This window comes from Ischnura elegans, chromosome 4 (assembly GCF_921293095.1).
Source record: "Ischnura elegans chromosome 4, ioIscEleg1.1, whole genome shotgun sequence".
Classification (NCBI taxonomy): Eukaryota; Metazoa; Arthropoda; class Insecta; order Odonata; family Coenagrionidae; genus Ischnura; species Ischnura elegans.
This window is the reverse complement of record NC_060249.1, coordinates 52,228,918-52,254,349: the sequence shown is the minus strand read 5'-3', so window position 1 is coordinate 52,254,349 and position 25,432 is coordinate 52,228,918. Positions and strand designations below refer to the sequence as shown.

At 41.0% G+C, this 25,432-nt stretch overlaps 1 protein-coding gene across 3 annotated transcripts; it reads left to right on the top strand.

The window, feature by feature from the left end:
• Positions 1-2,200: 2,200 nt before the first annotated feature.
• On the top strand, positions 2,201-24,632 carry LOC124157465 (caldesmon-like). 3 transcript variants are annotated; one of them, XM_046532199.1, is made up of 6 exons: positions 2,201-2,409; positions 7,821-7,918; positions 18,387-18,461; positions 19,298-19,372; positions 22,381-22,452; positions 22,919-24,632. In XM_046532199.1, exons 1-6 carry the CDS (start codon positions 2,365-2,367, stop codon positions 24,279-24,281), a joined length of 1,728 nt encoding a protein of 575 aa, XP_046388155.1. In that variant the 5' UTR covers positions 2,201-2,364; the 3' UTR covers positions 24,282-24,632. The 3 variants fall into 3 exon arrangements, with proteins under 3 accessions (XP_046388155.1, XP_046388157.1, XP_046388156.1); XM_046532200.1 differs by lacking the exon at positions 18,387-18,461 and having other exon boundaries at positions 2,202-2,409; XM_046532201.1 differs by lacking the exons at positions 18,387-18,461; positions 19,298-19,372.
• Positions 24,633-25,432: the final 800 nt, after the last annotated feature.

Sequence of the window (25,432 nt, the reverse complement as noted above, 5' to 3'; positions counted from 1 at the left end):
AATGCACCTTTTGTGTGTAGATTCATCATTTTTCTAGCCGTCCTTGTTCTATTAGTTCATGTTCACCTAATTCCTCAGCGGCAGAGCGGTAGCTGTCTGACGGAAAATGTCCACTTGGATCTGATTTAAGTGGCTTCGAAGAGTTCATATCATGGTGCGGAGATACTTACAGCTCCCATATGTGGCTCAGAGTCGTCTTCTTTTACGATCTAGAATTTATTTTCTATTATATCATGGCAATTATTTCGAAGACATGGTTATTCCAAGTGCGACCCGTTGGCGTTTCGTGTGTTTACCACATATGAATCTTAGACTCAAGGAGATGGTCCGTGACGTCTTCTGTTTGCTTGAATGCCTTTGCTGACCTTAAATTCGTCCCTCAGCTGAATCAGCATTGGTGGACCTCGACTTCTATCTCCCTTGAGTCGTCCTTATAGTATGATAGTAACGGCAAGACTCGGAAAGAACGGAGTGAAATGAGTTCAGACATCATTTTCGAGGAGTTAACTGTGTGTAATTGCCGATTAAGAAGTTTCTTAGTGCTGTGTGTACATTCAAGAAGACAATTTTAATTAATCAACAGTGCTCGTTTTTGATTTAGGGAAATATAGGGAAAAATTGTCCCAATTCTGTGTCCAGCCACCTTGTTCTTTTTGATCGTATTTTTCGTCGGCTTATTTTGTGTCGTCCCTTGTTTATTAAGTCCCTTGTTTATTATAGACTAGTACCTTTTCCATGTGTTCAATCGGAAAGAAATTGTTGTCCGGCGCTGGTTTCAACGAACGTGTAATTGATCACTTTGCTGGACAAAAGGAAAGAAGGATGGACTTCTGCAATATAACTAAAGGAATGTGAGTATTTCAGATTTTGTTAAAATTGTGTGTTTAATTTTTGATTTTAAATCGTATTGTATTCAAGAAGCAACGCGAACACCTCAATCAAAGTTTACATCTGCCATAGCAAAGCGCGTGCTTTCTAGTAGTGTTTGTTGCCTAGTGGAAGTCAGTGACACTCCCCTCCCTCCTCAGGTGTTACAAGTGTCATTGCTACATAAATCATTGCAAATATTGTATAGATTTGACAAATAACGCATTATGATTGCAAAACGAACAACAGAAGTGAATTGCGGGCATATTCGCACAAAGAATGTAGGCGCTAAAACCGAAAGTTACATATTTTCGTTTGTATTTGCAAAACATCGCAGCAAATATATTTTTATCCTTCAAGATCATTGATCAGTATAATCGAGAGTCCGGACTAAGCCGATCCGTATGACCGAGAGTCTTCTGCATTAAGTATTTATTAATCAAGCTATATTTGGAAAACTAGGTATTTTTGTTGAAAAAAACGGAACATATGGCATCACAAAATTTAATTCCTAGATTGCCGTAAAAACTTAATAAAATACACGAAATATTAAAAAATTATGACCCCCCGGTGGAGTGACTCGCGCCCCCCCTAGCATTTGACTCACGAGCCGCCACTGCGTTGAGTGTTAAACGGAAGCGGACATGAAATCCATATAAATTAATAAAAATGGTCGATAAAATTCGCAGTGCAATAAGGCCTTAAAATACTGCGGTAAAATCAAGGTGCTTATTCATAACGAAAATAACAATAACATAAAATAACATTTTGATGTCCTTAGTGTATCCTCTGTGAAATTTTGGATATAATGTATCAAAACAGCTCAGTTGATATTAATATAAATAAAAAATGTCCAATTAAATGAAATGTTACATAAAACAGCAGCGAGGGGTTGGCTTGACAGTAAATTTACGAATTTTGACGACGAAAAGTCAAATATGCGGTTAAAATATCATAAAAGTCCACTCATCGCGCCTGTGTCGCATTTATTCACGTGTATCGCATCTATATCGTATTTATCGCTTATGCGATTTTCACGTATCACAAGTTTTACAATGATCTCACAATATCTAGTCCTATACCCAATGCATCACAATGATTTATTGGGTATAGGACTGGATAGCTGACTAATTAGGCATATTATCAATTTAGATATTGGAAGAGCTTTTTCTTGCATACGTTTAATAACTAAGAGTCTTTAATATCTGGCCCGTTGTCGAGAGGAAACCGCTTGAGAGGCGGAGATGACAAGGAAAGAGGGGTAAAGGGGAGGTCCAGTTACGGGGAGGAGTGGCTCATCAAATCGCGCGGCAGTTGTCTGTTGCGAATTTCGGCCGCTCAGCCAAGGGGCGCGCTGCCTCCGAGCCGCGAAGATCGGACATCGGAGCAGTTACCGGCGTGACTTCGCCCCCTGAGCATCTGTTCGAGTGTGTCTCTCTACTACACTGGGTTTTGTGCGTTGACGGTGTCTTTGTAATCGAGGACGATCACTTCGCGATGACTGGCGGCGAAATCGGCACGTCTGGATTTGGAAGCGTGAAGGTAACATCCCCTGTAACTGACGGTAGATTCTCATTTCCGAAGGGTGCTCTGGGATTATACTCGAGGACCTAAGGCAACTACCCATGGGGACCTGTCCGTCCCGTTGAAGCTTGAGTTGATTTGTTTAGTCGTGCATGAGCCGCATGTGGTTCGTAATTTTTAACCTTTTATGAGCCATTCCTTCCCAAGCAGCAAATAAGGTTGTGATTACACGATGCATAATTTGGAAACTTTACATCATAGATACCCTTTTTGTAACATCCACGATGAGTTGTTAAAATAACGTTACATAAATACATATATAAGTTGTAATATTAAAAAATAGTTATTCCAAACAGTATGCACAGGTAGCATATGTTGTGTATAGAATTGAAGAGAACAGATGTTTTTTTTTTATATTTGGGGATTACCAAAAACCATAACAAGCACTCCCATTATCAGCTTATGAGATGCTGTAAATTTATCTTAGAACTGTTGTAATATGGAACTCAATGTCCACTGTTGAACATCGCTTTAACGTTGCTTGGCGGGTCCTTTGTATATTTGACAGATATATATACAATGCTAATTTGATAAAAATGTATATTTCACGGATGTCATATTTTATCGCCGACAATGTTGTGTGGATGTTATTGGGACATTTATAGGTGCTTGGGCAATGATAGGTTCTTTCTGAACAAGGAAATGAACCAGGCCTCTAAAGATGTCACCAACTTATGAAGAGTGGATGGAAACTTTCTCATTTTTAACTTGCGAGTTAAGGCATATATTGGGAAGGTCTTTTTCCTTCCCTTTTGTTTTTATCACTCTCACTTTTGAAAATTGTCTTTTTTTCCTTCTATGTAATTCTTAAATTAAATGCGGTTTCTGGTGTGACTTAACGATCCGATTCCGGAGGTTCTTGTCTTCTAATTATCACTAGGTTTGGTGGTCATCGCATCGACGGTTTAGTTGATACAGTGGACGATGTTGATGGAATCTAGAGTTGATATCAGGAAGGTTACATCACCGAGTAATTTCTATACATAGGGTTGTCGCTTTCTTCGCTCTATCTCTCATAGCTACCACAAGAATGCACTAAAATATCTAAGCACTAACTATTGTCATTCTGTGGAATTTTGCATCACTTTGTGTCTTCTGAACAGGACCATTGTGCACGAATGGCGTTCGTGAACGACTGAATCACGAGATCCACTTCTTTTGAATGACCGCTTCATTTACCGGATCTGTATGATAACCGAACGAATCATTTTGACACATGTCTGTCGAAACTGGTGATCCAAGATAGCTTGCTGTATTCTAAATTAGGTGTTGGGTGAAATATTTTTGCTTTGACTTTTATTTTATTGTGTCTTGTAATTGTAAGAATCGTAGAAGATGTTTGTAAAAATATGAATGAATTTTGGTATGTATTTCACGTAAATTCTTGTCTCTATTTGCAACTGTGTTCATCAAGTGACACGATTAGTTGGAATTAGGTTCGAAAAATGCTAGTTTATTTATTTAAAAATTGTAATAATTTTTCAAAAATAATGTGATACTTTTCTAAAAAAATCCTTCGTTGCATTTAGCTGATACAATTTTTATGATAAGATTCGTAATACTTTTAGTCATTCCTCAATATTTGCACTGGGCTGACATGGATATCGACAAGTTTTTTTTGTAGTTAAGGTCTTTCTTAAAGCAGTTTATCAGGTTAAATTTACGATCATTCATAGTTTATTTGTAAGGAAGCTTTTCCATTGAATTGTAAACCAAATAATGGTTCGGCCCTAACGGAAAACTAAGTTATCTCAATGAAATCAGAAGATTGCTTTTGTGTTCGATTTGGATTTTTCGAAAGCCGACTTTTTATGTTATTTCTGCTTTTCTGCCATCCTATCTAACATCGTGATGTGTGAGTTGGTTTTACTCTTACCCGGGTGTCCACACGAACCCCGGTTGGTTTTTCTTCGCACCAAAAATCAACTTCCATTTTTTCCTGGGTGGTTTTCATTCATCAAATTTCCTGTTTGGACATTATATACGGTACCATTTCCCTTTGAATTCCTTCATTTGGAAATTTTTTAATGACTTCTGTGACAAAAAGAGGGTATCTTGTGGCTTTAAATGTTGACGTGATAGACAAAAACGGAGGTGATGTTCTTATTCAGGAGGCTAAAGTTAGTCAAAAATAAGTCACCGATCTAAGACAACGAAATGCCTGTTCCGCGGAGTAATTAATCATAGCTGAAGAGGTGGTGGAGTACTCAACGAGGAAGGGACGAGACTCTGCACACAAAAAGAGAGGTCACTCAAATAGCTCAGTTCTTTCGTCTTTACGGTTTAGCTACAGCCAATATTAGGTAGCCACTAGAAGCTAGCAACAACTTTCCACAAGGTGCAGAAAAAAGTCGGGGAGGAAAGAATATTATTGAGAACTGCACTAAGGAGACAGGGGAATTGGATCGGGATTATTTTAAGAGGGAAGGGGATTATAAATACAGCAGTCGAGGGAACAGTGGAAGGAGAAAAGAGGAGAGGAAGAACAAGACTGAAAATGAAAAACGCTGTGAGCTTAGGAAGAAGGTGTAAGGAAACTAAGGAGGAGGCCTAGGACAGAGGAAGGTAGAGCCGACTTTGGTCTAATACTAACTTCCAAATAAGATTACTCGAGTATCAAATGCACTCAAGCTTCTTCGGAGGTGGAGTATGATATCTCTGTTCATTTTCAATTTATTGTTCAAAGTTTGTCCAAAAGTAGACTGCGGTATTTATTATATATGTACTTGAAAATTACTCTATTCAGTTTGATCGGATATATAATTCGTATTTACTTATGTGAAACTAGCCTCAAACTTCATTTTTATTTCTGAAATAATTCGTTGAACAAAGGCTTGATTAAAAAGTATTGAAGGTACATGAAAGTAAATTAAAATTTTGAATCATCGGATAAAAAACTATGGTATTTCAGCGATGAATATAATATATTTAAAAGTAGCAATAACGAAGTAATTAATTGTTGCGAGTTATTTTTGAGTATTTGGGACCTCTGCGGGCAGTGACTTTGTTGTAGTGCTTGACTTCACTGCACTTTCAGGGCCGCCTATGCAATTTTCAAACTATAGCATTATATGCATTTTACGGAATATTCCACCGTACGGGAGATAAAAAAGTGATTCAAGGTATTAAAAGCGAAAACCCTTTGAACAATTTCATTGAATTCAGGGAATATAAATGAGTTAAAACCTTAATGGAGCTCCATTTGAATAGAATATTGAGGATGCGTTGTTCAAATATCGAAGATATATCTGTGGGTAAGAAAATGGGGAACCCATTGCCCCTCCTGTAGGTCAATTTATTTTTTTAATCGAAAGACCACATTTCTGTTATGCGGAAAAGTGGTGTTTATTTGAAATGATGTGATGATGACGTATTCGGGACAAGCAGGAAGAGACATCAGGAAGAGACTAAAGTGAAAATAATAATTCTGTCAATGATAATGACACCACATCCATGTATGCCAAGCAGTTGATAGAGACCGCCCGTGGAGGAAACTTCTGCTCACTAATACATATTACTGATGACAACAGAAGTTTTGAGCTGGATTTATTTTATCCATTATCATCACTGGCTAAACATCCTAAAATTAGTTTGGTGCAGCTCTCCACTCAATCATCTTGTAAGCAAATCCAATCACACGCACGTATTTCTCCTCTTTCACGTCATTCTGAACCTGTTCCATGAATTTTATTCATCAAGGTTGAGGCATGTTCATCATCATCACTGGTCGACAATCCAAAGATTGGTTTTTTATCAATTAATTTATAATTAATTAACAAATAATAAAATAAAAATAAAATAATATTATTAAAATAAAATAAATAATATTCTTTTTTAATAAATTTTTCATTAATTATTTATTTATTTAAGACGCAGTTTGACGCACATCTCAGCTCAATTCTCCTATCAACTAATCTTTTACACCCACGTATTTCTTCTCCTTCACATCCTTATTTACTTGTTCCGTGTATTTTATTCCTCCTTTTCCGTTCTTGCCATCTACTCGCCCTTCATCAGGCCATCTTATCTCAGGATATGGCCGATACGTTTGATCTGACCTCTTATTAAAGTTTTTACGAGGCTTCTTTTCTCTACTACTCTTCTCAGAACTTCCTCATTAATTACTCGGTCGATCTATTTGATTCTCATCATTCTTTTGTGGCAAATCATTTCGAAAGCCTCCACTCTAAATTTCTCAGGTGGTGTCATGATCCATGTTTTACTCCTTTATAGAAGCATATTCCTGATAAAGTTTTCCCTTGTTTCCATCTTTTAATATCCCGCTGTATGCTGATCTTGCTCTTTCGGTAGGATGCCCTCTTCGCCTGGGCTATTGAACCGGTAATTACTTTTTTGCATCTTCCATCGCCAGATATTCTGCTTCTCAAATAGCAGAATTGATGCACTTTTTCCAGTTTTTGTTTCCCTATTTTAATAGTAATGTTTTTACATACCCATTTCGTTAAGGTATTCCCATGTATCCCAGAGTTATGCGTACTGAAATATTTACAGGGTGGAGAAAAATTGTTTTGCGAAGTTTTAAACCTGGATAGCTGATTCCCTTAGGAACCAAAATTACTGAGGATATTTACGTCGGAAAAGCACCACTTTTAAACCCAGGAAACTTTTTATCAAAGGGTTCCGCGAGTTTTCTCTGTATTTGGAGGGCAGGCAAAGCATTAAATGTCATGAGTTGTGCAGAGAATCCGGCAACAGGGCAAACTCTCGGCCAATCGGAGCGCTTGGCTCAGTTTCTTTTGCTTAAAAATGGTGCGTTTTCGACCTTAAAGTTAATGGAAATTTTGGTTCCTATTGGCATCAGCTAATAAATGGTTAAAAATTCGTGACGCAATTTTCCTTCACCCAGTATATTCCAGCTGCCGTCTTTCAATGTCTGCATTCCTCCAGTTATTTTTGGATTGTTTTTGGCGTCCTAGCAGCCCAGTGATGATTCCTAGTTACAAATCAAGATCGTATCATGCTACTCCAGACATTGATGAGTGCAACATGCCCGCAGACAGAACGAATTTTTCCATCTCTTGATTTTGCAGTTAATTTATCATTTCCCTTCCTTTTGTGATATTTTGTACCTTTTTGCGTCCATAATCGCGATATCCTCGTCATACCCTTTTATAACAATTATGCTCCAAATTTTCTTATAGAGTTAAAACTAGGTTTTGTTCCTTGTTCAAGTAAATATTTCCTGCAAAAATTACCTAACAGCGTGTTAACTCCGAATAATAATGATTATAAATTTCACCATCAATTCAAAGGAGCGCTCGAAAATACGTGATCATGATAAACCATTGAGTCAATTTGACTGTATTTTTATAAAGCCGATGTATGACTTACTGTCTTTCTATTTATAGGAATCACGGGATACTGTGAACGACGCCATGTCTGAAAGCTCAAACAATGCCAAACCGATGCGGGAATCAAGCTCCAATGCTGGAAAATCAGAGGAAATGTAAGTACAAATTACCCAACCAATTGTTTTGGCTAGTTGCATTCTCCCATGAATCCGTATCTTTAGGTTCAAGATAAAGTGCTACCCACCAAGGATCAATGTGACAAAGTTTTCTGTTTTCATCCATTTCTGCTTAACGTAGCCATATGGCTACACCCTACCACTCTGATCATGTAAAGCTATTGAAGGAAACCCGCTCTTCTTTTGCCTCCGATATGTTTTCGAGGCTTGGAATAAATTATTCCACTTATTAGTGTATTTTTGAAAGCCCGTCGATATAAGCCCGCTGACGTTAAGAGTCGGCGCGAAACGGAAGATCTATATGGAAGTCTACTGTCTGTAAGTTTACATACAAATATCGTTAAAGTAAACACGAAATGGCGTCGTATAGATATTTTAACTTCCCTTCATTCAAAAATATGCTTTCCCTGAATCCTTTCTTTCCAGATCACTCATCAGATTTTAACAACATTAGATTCTGACCTCGTTACTACACATTGTAGCGATGAGGCTCCGAGACATTATGAAGGAACGAGTTCATGTATCACCAAAGTATTTTGCTGGATTGATGAGTATGGCCATAGGAGCAACGTATTCAAATATCTTCCCTTCGAAAGCATATCTTTTTCTTGGCGGAAATGGATTAAAAGGACTACACTTGACTGGAACATTTACCAGCAACAATTCTTGAGCCTTTCCCTAAAAATAAATGTATATTATATATTAGGTTAAGGAAGAAGACGGGAATGAAGTCCCTTTTTACTAAATGTTCTGAATAGTATTTTGTTTCTGTTATCAGTGGAACCTTTGCGTACTTTTAACCGTATTCATTATAATGATAACTTTTTTCACCGTTTTCCGCCATACAGCTTCCGAGAAATACCGTCACATCATAACTCTTATAAAAATATGTGAACATATTTCCAAGAATTGCAGACGCCGTTATTTTTTCCCGGAAAGCTCTTTGGCTTCCGCTGTAATCTCTTCCACCGACTGCGGGATAGAGTTAACGCAATTGGCGGAATTAGAGGGAGAGGGGGAGTGGCCAGCACGTGTCCCCTGCAGACGCTTAAAAAATAGAGAATATTTTCAATACGGTTATCATTACGTTCTTTTTTGTTTTGTGTATTACGGAGCCTCAATCATTTAATATCATATTAACAGCTTTCATATCAGAATAAAGAAAATTTTTCGTACAGTAATTTTTGCATGTTGTTAATCTCAATTATGAGAAGATCGTTTGTCTGTAAGACCCTTGAGCCCCCAGAATAAAATCCTGGATCTGCCATTGAGAGACGAAGGCCTTGATGACACAGCCATTGAACTTTAGTGATGGAGGTTTTCCTTCTTCGTACTCATCAGGCCGCGCCTGGCCGAAACCCCACTACGCGGCAACGACATGGAATCCGACGCTGACAGATATAATCCGTGAACCAAGTATAAAACGAAGGAAAAATGGATCGACAAAAACCGCTACCAGCGAAAAGAGAGCGTTTCACGAGGCCAGAGCGCACGCAGCAATGATCGACAAGGAACGTTTAAGGACGATTAATAAATAAATTATTATATTATAAGATATAATTAGATACTCGGAGGTCAGGGGGCATCCATTGGTTACATGAGGCGTTTAAGGGGGGGTAGCGGTTAAGCCGATTCTAACGTAATCTCACGTGTGGGAAAGGGCGGGGTCCTATGGTGCTAGAAAGTGTCACGTAGTAGTAGTAGAGATGCGTTTTTTGGGGTGCGTCGACAGCAAGGTCATTTGCACCTCTCATAGTTCGCTAACCTTAAGGAAGCTTATTGGGTTCTATTAAGCGCTTTCAACAAAAATAGGGTATCCCATTGTATGAGGTCACAAGAGTTTAATTATTCCGGTGTTGACGATATATTGCATTACATTATTAATATTATCCAAATTATTACCCAGAATGGTTCGTATATCTTGGTTTCCAACTAGTTCCCTGCGTTCAAGAGAGTATTTTGTACATTCCTCCAGAACGTGTCTCACAGTAAGGATGCAATCACAACTATCACAGCGGGGAGGTTGTGTCTCTTCGGTGAAGAGGTATGCATGTGTGAGCGCAGTATGACCAATTCTAAGCCTAGTGAGGGCGACCTCTTCCCTACGACTATTCCTGGCTGAGGTGGACCAAGCGGTCGTCTCTACTTTGATGTTTCTTAGTTTATTGCCAGCGATATTATTCCACACCTCTTGCCATTGCTCCATGCATATTCTCTTCAGTGCGGCTCTTAGATCGTCCGAGGAGATCCTATCGAAATCGATGTCGGTTTTACTAAGTGCCTTCTTCGCTGCTGCATCCGCTATCTCATTGCCTCGAATTCCGACATGCCCCGGGATCCACATGAAAGAAATTGCAATGCCCTTCCTGCTCAAAGAGTAAAGGGTATCTTGTATGGACTGCACCAAGGGATGAGAGGGGTAGTAATCTGAAATGGCACGGAGTGCACTTAAGGAGTCTGAGCAGATTAAATAGGACTTGCGTAAAGATATATTTTCCAGAGCATATTTTATGGCAAGAAGTTCTGCGTTGTATATACTGCAGAGCGGGTTGAGTTTAGCTAGGATCGTGCCGCCATAATAAGGAATGACGGCGCAGGCACAAGCTGATTCGGATTTTGAGCCGTCAGTATAAATGGGTATGAGCCGCGGTTTGCGTTCGAGGACTTCTTTAAAAAGGAGCTTGTACTCCAAATCCAAAGTGGAGGACTTAGCTCCCCGCGCTAAAGAAAGAATAACGTCTGGTCGTGGAATGACCCACGGTGGGTTAGCTGAGCATCCTTGGAGGATGATGTCGGGTAGCCGAAACTCAGCTTCATTCATGAAATTACGAAATCGCACGCCTAAAGGCTTCGTAGATCTTGTCCTACGGTTAAAAACATCCATAAATCTAGGTTTAAAAATTGCATTAAAACAAGGGTGATCTTTTAGTGATAAAATTTTGGCAGCATAATTGCACATTAAAATATTTCTCCGGATGGATAACGGTGGTTCTCCACAGTCAGCGTAAATACTAGTAATCGGGCTGGTCCTGAACGCACCAGTGGCCAACCGGAGGCCAGCATTGTGTACTGTCGTCAAAGGTCTTAAATAGGACTCTCGGGTCGAAGAGTAGGCAACCGAACCATACTCAAGTTTAGACCTCACCAAAGCTCTATACAACATGAGCATCGTGGTTCGGTCAGCACCCCATGTCGTACTTGCTAAAACTCTCATTACGTTCAAATTTTTAAAACATTTGTCCCGGACAATAGAGATGTGTTCGCGCCAATTCAACCGAAAGTCGAATGTCAGCCCTAAAAAACGAGTCGTCTGCACAAAAGGTAGCTTCTGTCTGCCGAGGAACAGGGATGGTATAGGGAATATTCCACGTAATCGGTAAAAGTGCATGCATTTTGTCTTCTCAGTCGAGAATCGAAGACCATTGCAGTTGGACCACTTCTCGATCCGATTTAGGGTCATCTGAATTTGCCTCGTAGCGGAATGGAGCGTGGATGCCCGGCAAAATACTGCCAAGTCGTCAACAAATAATGATCCAATTACCGGAGGTATTATGCATTCCTCAATGCTGTTAATTGCGATAGCAAACAGCGTGACGCTTAAAATACAACCTTGAGGGACCCCGTTTTCTTGGGTGCGGGAACTTGACGGGATGTTGTGGATTCTAACTCTAAAGACCCGTTCTTCTAGGAAATTCCTAATAAAAGTTAAAAGGTTGCCCCTAAAACCCCATTCATGCAGAGTTTTAAAAACTTTGTGTCGCCATAATCGGTCATAGGCTTTTTCTATATCGAAAAATACTGCTATGACGTGCTGTCGGAGCAAAAAGGCTTCGTGTATGAAGTTGGTGCTTCTGACGAGATGATCCGTTGTCGATCGGTTGCGGCGAAAGCCACATTGAATTTTGGAGAGAAGGTCTCGGCTTTCAAGATACCAAACCAGGCGTCGGTTAACCATTCTCTCCATTATTTTACAGAGGCTACTTGTTAGTGATATGGGGCGGTAGCTCCCAGGATCGCTGCGATCCTTACCCTGTTTAAGGACAGGGATGACTACAGATTCCCGCCATGCATCCGGGAAAGATCCATCATACCAGATCTGGTTGAACGTTGACAATATATCAGCAAAAGCCTTAACGGGGAGATTCCGTATAAAGGCATAGTGGATGTTATCGCCACCTGGAGCTGTATTCTTTGAGCATGCGATTGCGGCTTCGAGTTCCCATAGACTAAAGGGCTCATTATATGGAAAGTCCGCTTTATTGTCAAAATTCATAGGGGCTGCCTCAGCTATCCGTCTCATTGATATGAATGCCTGATCATAATTTTTGGAAGAGCTTACTTCAGCGAAGTGCTCCACAAATGCTTCCGCGACTTCCTGTCTGGAAGTTGCAATTTTGGGTCCCGCTTTTAGGCCAGCGATAGCAGTGGACGTTCGGCTTCCTGTGATTTTATTCACCTTTTCCCATACCTTGGATATAGGAGTCCGACAGTTTATTTGGGACGCATAGGAAATCCACGAAGCCTTTTTGGCTTCCTTGATTATCCGCCTAGCTTTGGCCCGGAGTCGACGGAAACCTGCCAGGTTCATTGAAGTTGGGTATTTTTGAAAGTTCTTAAGTGCTCTTTTCCTTGCGGCAATAGCTTCTGCGCACTCCTTGTTCCACCATGGGACGGGTGGACGCCTTGTAGCTATCGATGTCCTAGGGACGCTAGCTTCGGCAGCATCCAATATAGCTTTCGTAAGGGTTAAAACATTTTCAGCTCCATTTCGGTCGTCAGTAAATGTAAAATTGAAAAGATTTCTAAAAAGCGGCCAGTCCCCTTTTTTAATCGTCCAAGTACGGGGTCCGTTAAAATCGCAAGTTCGTCTACTCGGTTTTGAAATAAAAATCGGGAAATGGTCGCTCCCGCAGAGGTCGTTATGTACTGACAGCTGTAATCTAGCTCCTAAACTACAACTATAAAAACACAAGTCAATAACCGAGAACTCTCCATTATGACTATTGAAACGAGTGTGTTCGCCGTTGTTGAGTAAAATAAAATTAAAATCATTAATAAAATTAGCTATTAGCTTTCCTCTACTATTAGCTTGTGCTCTGTTGCTTCCCCAAAGGGAGTCATGAGCATTAAAATCCCCCAACAGCACGTGTGGTTTTGGAAGCTGAGCGACTAGCGACTCTAGGGCATTCTTGTTTACAGGTGCCCACTGGGGCAAGTAAACGTTACAAAAGGTAACTAACTCTGGGGTGGCTACAGAAACTGCAATTGCCTGTAGGGGGGTTCTTAAAATGATCTGTGAGGAGTAAATGCTCTCCCGGACAGCTATTGCAACCCCTCCCTGGGCTCTATTGCCACTAATATCATCGGCCCGGTAAACGCAATAGCCCTGTAGTGACATTCTGTCGGATGGTTTCAGATGGGTTTCCTGCAGACATACGCAGGATGGGTTGGAATTCTTAACTAGAGCATACAGTTCCTCCTTGTGTCTGTAAATACCGTTACAGTTCCACTGTAAGGTTTTAAACATAAAATTCATGATTAATAAAAAGAGATAAAGGTATTAAAAACTTATACGGTCGACTACGATCGTCGTAGTCTCGTCTTCCCCTTTCCTGGAGGATTTGTCAAGCATTTAAATTGTTTAGCTACCTCGGAGGGATCGGCGTCCATCATATCGTCTGATACTGCGTCCTCCTCGAGGTCTGATTTTTTTAAATGAGTTTTTCGTAAGAGTGTTTTGGCCTTCTTTGATGAAGGCGAGTTTTCGCCCGAAGAGTCACTCTCCGCAGTAGCCTTAGCTTTATCCTTCGTGATGCTGATACTTGTTAAGTTCTTAGGCTTGGCGGGCAGGAACACGCCTTTGCATGGCGCGCATACAGAGGGCGTGTGTGTCTGCACGGCAGCGTCCACATATTTTTTGGCCGTCACCTGGCTGTAGGATTTTCCAGAGAAAACAGGGTTCAGAGCTCTGAATTCTTTCTTGGCTTCTCCGTAAGTTATTTTCTTTGAGGTTTTAATTTCTTGTATTTTCTTTTCTTCTGCAAATATTGGGCAGGATGCTGACCACGCTGGATGGTCTCTATGGCAGTCACACATTTTTCCTTTTCACTACAGTCTCCTTCGTGCTTCTTCAGAGAGCATCTACCACAGAGTTCCTCTCCTTTACAGTTGCCTGATGTGTGTCCATATCTTTGGCAACGGAAGCATCGGATAGGCTTAGGAATATACGGTCGAACTTGGATAGCGCTGTAGCATACATAGATGGACGCGGGAAGCTTCGGAAGGGCGAAGGTGAGGACAAAGCTGTTCGTGTCCTTGAGAGTGCCGCTTCGCCTCGTTTTCAAGCGGCGGACCGATATCACCTTTTGGTCTTTCAGACCTTCTTTGATTTCCTCCTCGGTGCAGTCTGAAAGATCCCAAGATGTTACGACGCCATCACAAGTGTTAAGTGATCGGTGGGGATCAATTTTCACTGGGACTTGGAAGAACTCTTTCACCTCAAGCAGTCTCTTTGCTTGTCTTGAATTGTTGACCTGTATGAGGAGAGAACCTGATCGCAGTCTCTTCGCTGTTTTTACATCGCCAACCAAGCCCTGGATCACTTTCGCGATTACGAACGGAGACACTTTTTTCAGAGCTCCTTCTTCTATGCTGCTCATTACTACGTAAGAAGGGTAATCATTCTGTAGTATATTTTCCGTACATAGCCTTTTGCTGGGATTAGCCTCCCTAGAGGCAATGGGTGTTGGGTTTTGGATATCCATAGACATTGATTATATTCATCTCCGGGGCCCCACCCACCATGGAGTCCGACAAGGGGACGATGCACCGCGGGCCGGTGCAGAGCGCCAGGTTCCCCCGAAGATATAGACGTGCCCCTCCGAGAATTCTCTTGGCAGTGTCCCTTTGGATCACGCTCACCCTTCCTGGCGTACGCTCGAAAGGAGCCGCCAAGCTCCCCAGCCGCCAGGAGCCGATTGACCGGGAATGGGTTAGTTCCCGGCCGCCCGTCTAGGAGAGTCAGGGGCCAAAGTGGAGTGTTGGGGATTCTCCCCTCCCACAGAGGAGGTCCCCTCAGCCACCAGGATCCCCGTTCCCTGCGACACGGGTCGCCACGCACGGCAAACACGTGGGTGGGCTAAGGCAGGATGGTATCGCCTTACACGGACAGTCGGGCCCACATGACTGTCCGGACGCTACCCTAGTCGTACCGGGGGTTTTCACGTTTTCAAGTGTCACGTAATTTTTTTCCCGCAAGAAACAGAGTAAAATTGCTATCGTAGTAATCTTAAATACTTAGTCTTAACTAATCTTAAATAAAAATTATCACACAAATTTTTTATGTCGATAAATCCAACGCAATTAACGCATTTACACTGAAAATACGCATTTGGAACAATCTCACGTGAGATCAGCGGGAGGGAGTCGAGCCAAATGTCAAAGATATCATGTCATATCAAGTGTGTGCAAGGGGCCTAAGGGACGGAGGGGGAGTCCCACATATATATTATATGCGCTGGGAGTCCCACACCATCCAAAATCATCATTCACCTGAGCGTCGGGCTCCAGTCGATGGCTTTCTCTGGGCAGCTTCGGCTACAAGATCCTTCCTACATGACGACACATTCACAATCCAAATGCTCACGGCCAACAGCCACAAAAACAATATCTTTAAACTATTAAGCTCTTGCCCACACGGCCGCCCAACAAACAACAAAGCAAGCGAGTGTCGATTAAAGCATAGGGCTCCCTATGGCGCGAACAGACTCATCAGCAGATTTACACGTATCACGTATTCGAAAAAAATTAAAATAATAGTAATTTCACTCAATATCATTTAACTCCTTAAGATATTCTCATATATTTTCTACTTCTACGACGCAATTAATAATCATGCATGACTTATCGGCTCAGCCTATTATCGAAATGAAAAACGTGTTCGCATATGTGGTCCCATCATCATGCGAATATTGGCGGATTGTTGATTGTGCATGTGCGGCTGACTATGTATTGAAGTTTTTGTGTGCACGCTAGAATAAATTTTCAATGGCCCGATGACCGTCCATTTGATAACCTTTAGGCCCCTTTCAGACGCAACGGCTTTTCGCCGGCCGCCGTCCACGGCACCGCGCCGTGAAATTCAGGCAGCTTTCAGACGAGACGACTTTCCGCCGGTCGCCGTTCACGGCGCGGCGCGCCGTTAAATACAGAGAACAGTACGGAAAGCAATCGGCACGGCCATCAGCGACATTTATTCAATAGTTCTTGAGTCGTTATCATGAATAGGAGCGAATTTTAAAATAATAATATAAATTATTATTTTAATTGTTTATCTATAGTGCTGATATAAATTTTATCTATGCTGCTTATATATAAAATTTAGTTTAGGGAACCTCGATACAAATATGAAATCTGTAACTAGCCAATGAGTAACTCATTTGATAGGTTATTATTATTTAATTTCTTTTTAAAATTATTTATTTAAGCATTATTTTTCATAAAATTGTTTTTAGACAAAGGAAATATAAAATTTCATTACTAAAAAAGATAATGTAATGGATCTTAACACTTTCATGTGAGCTGGGGAGTGCATCATAGTGATTTTTTCATTCAGTCCGATTTTCGAATTTTTTATTGTTTACTTCTCAAAACATTATCTATCAGAAATTCTTTCCAGTACTTTCAAATAATTAAAAAAAATCAAACAGGAAGAAAAAAATACAAAGAATTTTTACAAAATACATAAAATATTGATAAAGTTGAAACCTTTCGCTGCATCCCAAATCCCAAAACACTATACCACTTCTCTCACAGAATAAGTTGACTGGTTTGACGGCGTAGAATTAAGTGATGTCGGAGAATGAATTGATCCTGCTAGAGGAGAAGAAACTGCTCGCAACTGCTGTATCCTCTCCAGAATGTTCAATACCTCGATTTGGTAGTTAACTGTTTCCGCATCCTTGAGGTTATGCATGCTTGGTAGAGTTCCTTTAAAAAAGTTTAAATTACTAGGCTCCTCTTTTCTTCAGGCTCCACTTTTATGTCCATGTAGGATTATAAAAAAAGGATCACCGAGTTACCTCGAGATATTTACACCACATATGCAACAAAACCTATAGAGAGTGATACCAAAAGGAGAAAGCGACCACCCGCAACGCCGAAATTAAGATCGATTTTTCGAACGTGCGGCACAGTTCGGAGCTTTCAGCTGTCCACGGGGCATACCGTGCTCGACGGACGTTGGAAAGTGAATTTTTTGCAAGTTAATTACGTATAAGATATAATTTATTTAGTGCCACCTTCAATTTACATTTCATATAACCTAATTTCTTCGTTATAATTATCGATATTTATCGTCGATACGATACAAATTGTAGGACTGTTTTTCGTCGAAATTTTGTGTTTATTTGGGATTATAAGAAAAGGATCACCGTGCTACCTCAAGATATTTACATTAAATTACATCAAACGTTTTAGAGTGTCCATCAAAAGAAATCAAATACGACCATTAGAATCAACTAAAACTAAAAATCGATGTTTTTGCCGCGCGCTCAGTCCGCGGCAGCTCCCCGATCGTATGGAATGTCTAGACTCGGTGTAATTTACAATTGATATGTACATAAAGTCATATAGACTATTTTTGCGTACATCTTTAGTCTTATTATTTACTTAATAGAATACACATATTTTAGCCTTTTTTCTCTATTTCTCCATTTAAATAAATGATTAGCTCTAGATAGGTTGATAGCTGTTGGACATATCGCAAACGTAATTGCATGACTTGGATTTGGTAGAAAAGCGTCAACGTCCACTATAAAATCTCCCATCTCGCTCAAAAACACAATTTAAAATATGGGAAAGATGAAATATTATTTATGTCCGCATTTCTTCGCCGATCACGCTACTCTGAATTCTATAGAACTACGCGGCGGACGGCATAAGTCGACGCGTCTGAACAGTCCAATACAACACAGTGTTTATTTCACGCCGTGGACGGCGTACGCCGGGCCGGATTGAAATGGGAGCCGTGGATACCACGGCGGCCGTCTACGGCGTCGTGTCGTCCACGGCGTGATTCGACTCGTCTGAAGACACCCATTGCTATGGTTATTTAAAGGCATTGTGCCGTGCCGTGGACGGCGGCCGGCGAAAAGCCGTCACGTCTGAAAGGGGCCTTATAGTCATTAATATGGAAATACCGTGCTATGGAAAATTATAGAATTTACAAAATACACATTAAAAAATACAATTTTTTGACTTTAAATCTGCTAATATTTTTTAAATTTACTGAATTCATTTTTTCTCGTACAAAATTCCCACAAACATTATGACCAGTTAACTTACGATCAAGTCTTTTAAGCGTTCCTAAGTTCTCTTCCAGACTTTTTTTTTCCAAGATGTCAAATTAGTGCACTGATTTTTGCTCTCTTGAACCATTTTCACTCAGGAATAATTGCCAAAAGAATGCTCGTGAGATTTCCCGTCCGATTATTACCGATTGTGAAGAGGACGACGAACAAGGGTATGGAATACTATGTGTGACTTTTGGCTCTCAAGCAGCAAATGCCTGTTAAGTGAGCACGTGTCTGAAAACTGTTGATCTTAGTTTTTTGGAGTAAGAACATACAATGGGATGATTATTACCCTTGAAATGTAATAATAGTCTCTCTGGAGATACTCCCGCTAGGTTTTCACAAGAAAATAGCTAATTTAATCTTGAACTATTAAATTTTTCATTGCCATATGTGTGTATCTGCCCTATGTTCTTAAAGATTTGATCCATTTTTCCAGGCCTCAATACCGAAGGTAAAAATTTGTTCTTGTGTTTATACATGAAGTCAGTATTTAAAAAAAAATTACTTGCGATATAGAATTACAAATATATATGAGGGCCTGAGAAGCCTAGGGGTACATGTGATTTTTTTCTCAGCAGAGTTTGGTAACGTTAACTGCTACAAGTAATACACAAAAGCTTGGTTGCCAAGGGATACGAGTAGGTCTCTGGTATGTGCTGACATTGAGTGGAAAATCAAAGGCAGTACTAAACATCAAATTGATTTTGTTTGGTATCTTTACCTTATTTCTGTAACTAAATCTGTTTGGAAAAAGGAAATCACTTCTACCCTTGGTTTTTCACCCACTCATATGGTACAGAGTTATTCATTTTTTTACTTTTTACTCTGGGTAAAATTTATTCACGTTCTAATTTCATTTTTCTTTTACAAAAATCCCACAAATATTGTGGCCACTTTACTTAAAATCCAGTCTTTTAAGTGTCCCAATGTTTGTGTTCCAGTTTTTTTCGAAACCTTCAATTTTATGCACTGATTTCCGTTTTCTTGAACCATATTCCCTCAGGAATAATGGCCACAAGAATGCTCCTGAGTCTTCCCGGCCGACTTTTACCGATAGTGAAGAGATCGACGAGAAGAGGTATGAAATACTATGTGAGACTGAAACATCAAAATGTCCTTATTGTATCTTTGAGTTATTTTCTTAAATTATTCGCCACCCGCCGAAATAGATATTTTCAGGTCATATTTTTTAAGCATCACGTGTGGAATAATTTCTAAGACTATACCATCTTTTGCACTGATATATCATGCATGAATTATTTCATCAACTGGCTAAACTAAGTTTTTGCCATAATAAAGTTCAGTGACGAAGAGGAACTCAATGCTTCAATACCGTATTCAGAAGCTGGTCATAAAGAACAATAGCAAATTATAATTTGACACAGTCCTCTAGAGCACCCATATTTTTTATAATATACTTAAATTCGACTCACATGACCTGTATTACATAAAATGGCCACTTTGCATTGTTTGGTTAAGAGGTAACTCACAATACCCCTTAGAAAACAGCGATACGAGGTTTAGCACAAGCGAATGAAACAAATTGCGTATTCGCATGGTCAAAACTCTGAAAGGATTGACAAATTACTTCTGAGTAAACAGAGGGAACATATTGCCATCGACGGTTTCTTATACCATAGCGATAAGAAATCAAGGGCCTGTGAGATTTCACTTCAGTTGTATCCGTAGCTCGCGAAAGGCTAGCAAAAGATATTTGAACAAGTTGCAACGGAAGTAGTTGGATTTAGCATCCAAAACACACCCAAAAAAATAAGACTCCTCTTTTGCAGATGCCAGGAATTAAACGGGTTAAATATAGTACGTGTGATCACTCGTAGATGGCCCGAGCGAAATGTAGTCCGACTATTATGTTAAATCAAACGGCAAAGTTCTGATGAAGTGGAAGATTCAGTTTGATATGTGGTCGTGGAGTGCATACTTGAATCAGGTTACCAAAGCATTACCGTTTTCTTACTTCATTTTCTCAGTGTTTTTCTTGTTCTTCATCTTAACATTTTTGAGCATTGTTTGATCTGTATTTGTTCGCAGTAAACACTATGAATTATTTTAACCTTGAACAGATGTATAATATTAATTACTGACCGATGTAAAATGTAGGCTTTCCAATTGGGGGGGTGGGGTGTATTTGTTCTGTGGTCTAGGATTACATGGAGCGATTCGTGCTTGGTAGAATCTCACACCCCCTCCATGAGTATTCACGTATTTTGTTTGTTAATGAGTGTTTGTTATGACTTCTTCGGCAATCTCAAGGCGCAAGTTCAGTGGAGTTTCCCTGCAGAGGTGATTCAAAATGTCCCGAATAAAACTCAAATTCAAAATGTCCTTCCCCGACAATGAACCTTATGCCAGCGCGGACTTGGGATTTCTCACCGACGTATTTCATAAGAAGCGGCCAGGGCCGCAACAAGGGATTTTGTCGGGGGGGGGGATCGTTTTGCTCCCCCCCTTTCAACCTCCCACCAGGAAAACATAATACCTCCGTTAGCTGTTTTTTGAGAACCGGTAGTTGAAATTACACACCTCGTGCATGGTTTTAGAAGTTTTATTTATGAAAAACAAACTTGTTAGTTACACTTATGCCTGACAAATACAAATAATTTGTTTGTATCGTAACCAATTTAAAATAATTCGTTATACGGTGGCGTCGTAATGAGGTTGATAAATTGTGCAACAAAATTAAATAATGTCAAACGATACTAATTGTTGCTTTATAATTTTTTAAATAAATAAATACATTTTCATTAAACTTTTAAACTTTTCCGCCCCCTGAAATCTGCCGACCGAAGCACGTGCCCGGGGCTGTAAGGGGCGACTACGACGTGAGTTTCGGTACTGATGAATGTCGCTGTTGTCCTTTGTGTTCAGAGACTACCCCCACGATCACTCATTGTCAGTGTTACCAACTATTGGATAAATTCGCACGGCGCGAGAGCTTAGCTGTATAGAACTGGCAGAGAGCAGGTTGCGGTTAATCACCCCTTATTTACAACGGGATTGTTGGTAGTAATTACAAAGGATTTGCCGTTAATGCTGCACCCTAAATAATCTACCTCTCCCGTTCATAAGCATTTAGAGTGTGACGTGCAAGGGAATCCATTAAAGGAGGGCTCAAGAACATGGCGGTAAAGGGTTACATCCGCTGCCGTTTCGCGCGCATTTTATTCGGCGGCGCCACTAAGCAGCTGTATCTCGTTCAGTGTGACTTTCGCCGTTCAACGTAGTGAAAGTGATCGTTTTTGTTGAAATTTGTCTCGTTTGATTTATTGGCTCAGTTACACATTACCGCCATGTATTTCCTCATGTAAAGTGGATTTAAATTACCGGTGGCGCCACTAGTGGCGATAATGACATCTGATTTTAATGCGCGCGGAGCGGCAACAGTTCTAGCGCGGACTTGAGAATCCTCTACGTGGCCACAGCCCCAAGATAGCGCAGCGCCACGATCTTTTCCCAGAGCTCTTATTTTCTTGGCATACCTCGCAGACCCCTTCGAATACACGCACAATGCCAATAGTAATGGTGAATTTTGTGAACCCATTTCAATGTGCGGTGGTCAAGAGAGAATTTAGTGGCCGATTAGAGAGCCCTCTGTTGTAACAATCGTGGTTTTTCCAATTGCAGTTATATCAACTTGTAATCTCTGAGTTTTGGAGCTGTTCTTTTGGCTTCCTTAGTTACAGTGTCCTGCGAACATGTCCGGAAGCGAAGCTTTCCGCATAGGATAACTCTTCCAATGAGGGAGAAATGTCTTTAAAAACGTGAGGAGGGGAGGCATAAAAATCAAATTCTATGCCAGCTGCTAAAAACAGGTACACGGTCGTGGAAGAGCAGTATTCTTAGAATTTTGTAATTGGCATTAAAAGTGACTTTAAAGTTTTAAATTTAATGTGTAACCGGAGCAATACCAGAAACCTTGAATGCAATACTGTTAAGCTTGGATTGCAAGTATACTTGATGTCCGTTGGCCCTCTCATTTGTATTTATTTATGCTATGCTTTTCGTTCTTGATATCAATAAGCTTCGTGAGAGACAACCAATGACTTGGGTATTTTTGTTTTATTTTAGGGCGCCAGACTCTACGGAAGAGGCGGGCTACAACGTTTCTCATCCTTCAAGTGACACTGATGGAGAATCATGGTATGTTTTTAATTTTGAATTGCGATGTATAGACTGTAGTTAGGGCAAGAAATAACTTTTAAGTGGCGTCGTGATAAAATGGTTTCATTTTATAGAGAAAAACTCATCTTTCGAATAAATCAAAAATATTGTGCTCATTAGAGCCAAATACATTTTTATTTTCTGTATCCTCAGTACCTGAAGGGTATATAAATTGTCCAAACCTAAAAACTTAATCCGTCATATTGAAATTTGGTATAGATATTCACATTATTATATTATTGTCACAATGTTGAAATATTATAAAATTTCACCTCAGATTATACTTTTTATTTATGTGACGGTTATTTTTCTTCGGAACAGCTTTGTGAAATATGGGTTGGAATACTTATAAAAAATACGACATTTGAAACTGTATATTCCGTAAATTTGCTCTTATTCATCAGCCTGAATTACTATTGCCCAGCCTCTCTTCATTTCTACCTAGCGCTGGAAGCATTTCATCAGCCGGAGGAAGTGCAGCCGCGGGCACCCTTGCCGAGGTTGCTTCTGCGGAACTCGTCAGGAAAGATCAGGCGGAGAGGGATAATAAGTTAACCGAGCAGGAGATTTCTCTTCGCAATACGTCCTACCAGTGGCACAAAGACATGACTGAGATGGTGTCCAAGATGTGCAGTGAATACCACGCCGAGAATATGAAGCGGATGGAACTAGACTACGAGAACAGAGCGAAAAAGAGGGAGGAATTCATGGCCACGCAGACGGCGAAAATGAAGGCGGTGCAGGAGTCGGAGATGAGAATGCTGGATGAAGACAGGGAGAGGAGAGAGGAATTGAGTCAGGAGGAAGAGAAGGTCCGGGAGAGGACAGCGGCGGCTATGAGGGAAGTGGAGAAGAAGAAGGAGACGGTGGAGGAGGAGCGGAAGAGGGTCGCGGCGGAGGCGAAGGAAGAGGAGGAAAAGGTGAGGAAGGCGCTGGAGGAGAAGGAAATGAAGGTGATGGAGGAAGCGAAGCGGAAGGAAGAGGCGCTTGCCAAGGAGAAGGCGAAGCTGCGAGCGGAAGAGGAGGAGAAGCGGAAGAAGGCGAAGGAGGAGAGGGAAGAAGCGGAGAGGGAGATGGAGGAGAGGGAAGCGGAGAGGAAGGCCAAAGAAGCGGAGGAGGAGGAGAAGCAGAGAAAGAGGGTGGGGGAGGAGAGGCAGAGGATTGCAGCGGATGATAGGGAGGCGAAGAGGGAGATGAGGGAGAGACTGGAGAAGGAGGAGGCGAAGAACTGGCAGAGGGCGGTTGAGGGTGAGCAGCGGAAGAGGGACATGCTGAAGGCTGAAGAGGAGGAAAGGCGGAGGCAGGCCGAGGAGAAGAGGGCGAGGGAGGATAGGGGGAGGGAAGCTAAGGAGAGGGAGTTAAAAGAGGCTCGGGAGAAGAGCGAAGCTGCGTTGAAGGAGTTACGGATAAGGGCCGAGGAGGATAGGAAGAGGAGGGAGGAGGCGCAGAGGGAGAGGGAGAGGATGTGGCGTGCGGATGAGGAGAGGAGGGAGGCTCGGAGAACGAAGACGATGGAGATGCAGTCGGAGGAGAGGCGCGAGAACGCGAGGCTGCTGGCGGATTTGCAGCAAGAGTACCGGAAGGTGCTGTTGCGCATGGAGGAGCTGAGGAGAGCGGCGGACAAGGAACAAGACGAGACGATGGCTGCGCAGAGGAGAGAGGAGATGGAGAACCTGAGGCAACATCAGAAGTTATTGGAGGAAAAAGCCAAAAAGGAAGGTGCTGGCTTTTTTAAAAAATTTGTGACAGGCATAGCGGACGCGACAGAGGCCGTTGGGAGATTGTTTGGATACGGTAAGAAAGAATAGGGAAACCGAGTCGGGGCCATCCAGGGTAGGTGTCGCTTTTCTCCGGGCAACCGCCGTTAAATGCTCTCAAATGGATCCCCATTAGCCTTTTTCGCGAATCTATCAGCCAATGGTAGCAGCACCTTATATTTTGACATAGAAGTGTGAAGAGACATGTGATTTTGGTGATTACGACCGGTGTTTGTTCATTAAAAATAAGCGATGGCCACGATGATCGAAGTCTATGAGGTTGTAAAATGCGAGGTAAAACTTGTGCCACGTTATGATTTATTTAATCGAACAGGATTTACGTCGGAAAATAGTGTAAGAGTGGTTGAGATTTAAGCAATAAATTTATTTGAAGTATCTTTACTTGCTATTCTTTAATTTCAAAACGGAACTTACTTTCTGGAGGTTCCTCTGACGCTTACATCGTCTAGCAGCCTTTAACTGAAGGAACGAAATAGTTCAATTCAGACAAGTAATAATTTACCTATGGTATAAGTGACAGCTTATCTGCTGGAGCATCTGTCGGCGGATATGTGATCTATGCAAATAAATTAGAAAAATTCACGTGGTTAAAATTATATTTTTTGGAAAGGTCTCAGCATTATCTGTTTTTTCCCTGGACGGTCGCCTTCAATGCTCTTGCACTGAGTGAGTGCTATTGAGACTTAACTTTCGTCAATGTAAACTTATTTCAGTCAACATTAATTTATTTGGGAATATTTATTGGAAGCCATGCCATAAAAATATTGATAACCCAAATCCTAACTTCCCCGAAATCATAAATAGATCGCGTAAACAGGGCCGGATTTAGGATGTGGGTGGCCCTGGTCTGTTTTGGTGGGAGGCCTAAATACGCAAAGAGCTCCGCGCGCAATTCGTGTTTCTGACGAAACCGTTTGGCGTGCCACTGGTTGCGTTCAGAGCTACATTCACGACGTGCTTAAGTATTTATCAGCGGCATCAACTATTTATTAACGTCAATGTAGACGATTACATGTTAAAAAAAGAATAACCCAGCTTCACTTCGAATCCTCACATACATTACGATTTTTTCTGTTTCTTTCTTCGATTTTTTGAGATGGACATCTATAATGGCGGAAAGGTCATACTAGGTGGGTGGCCTAGGGCCCACCTTTTGATCCGGCCCTACACGTAAACCACAA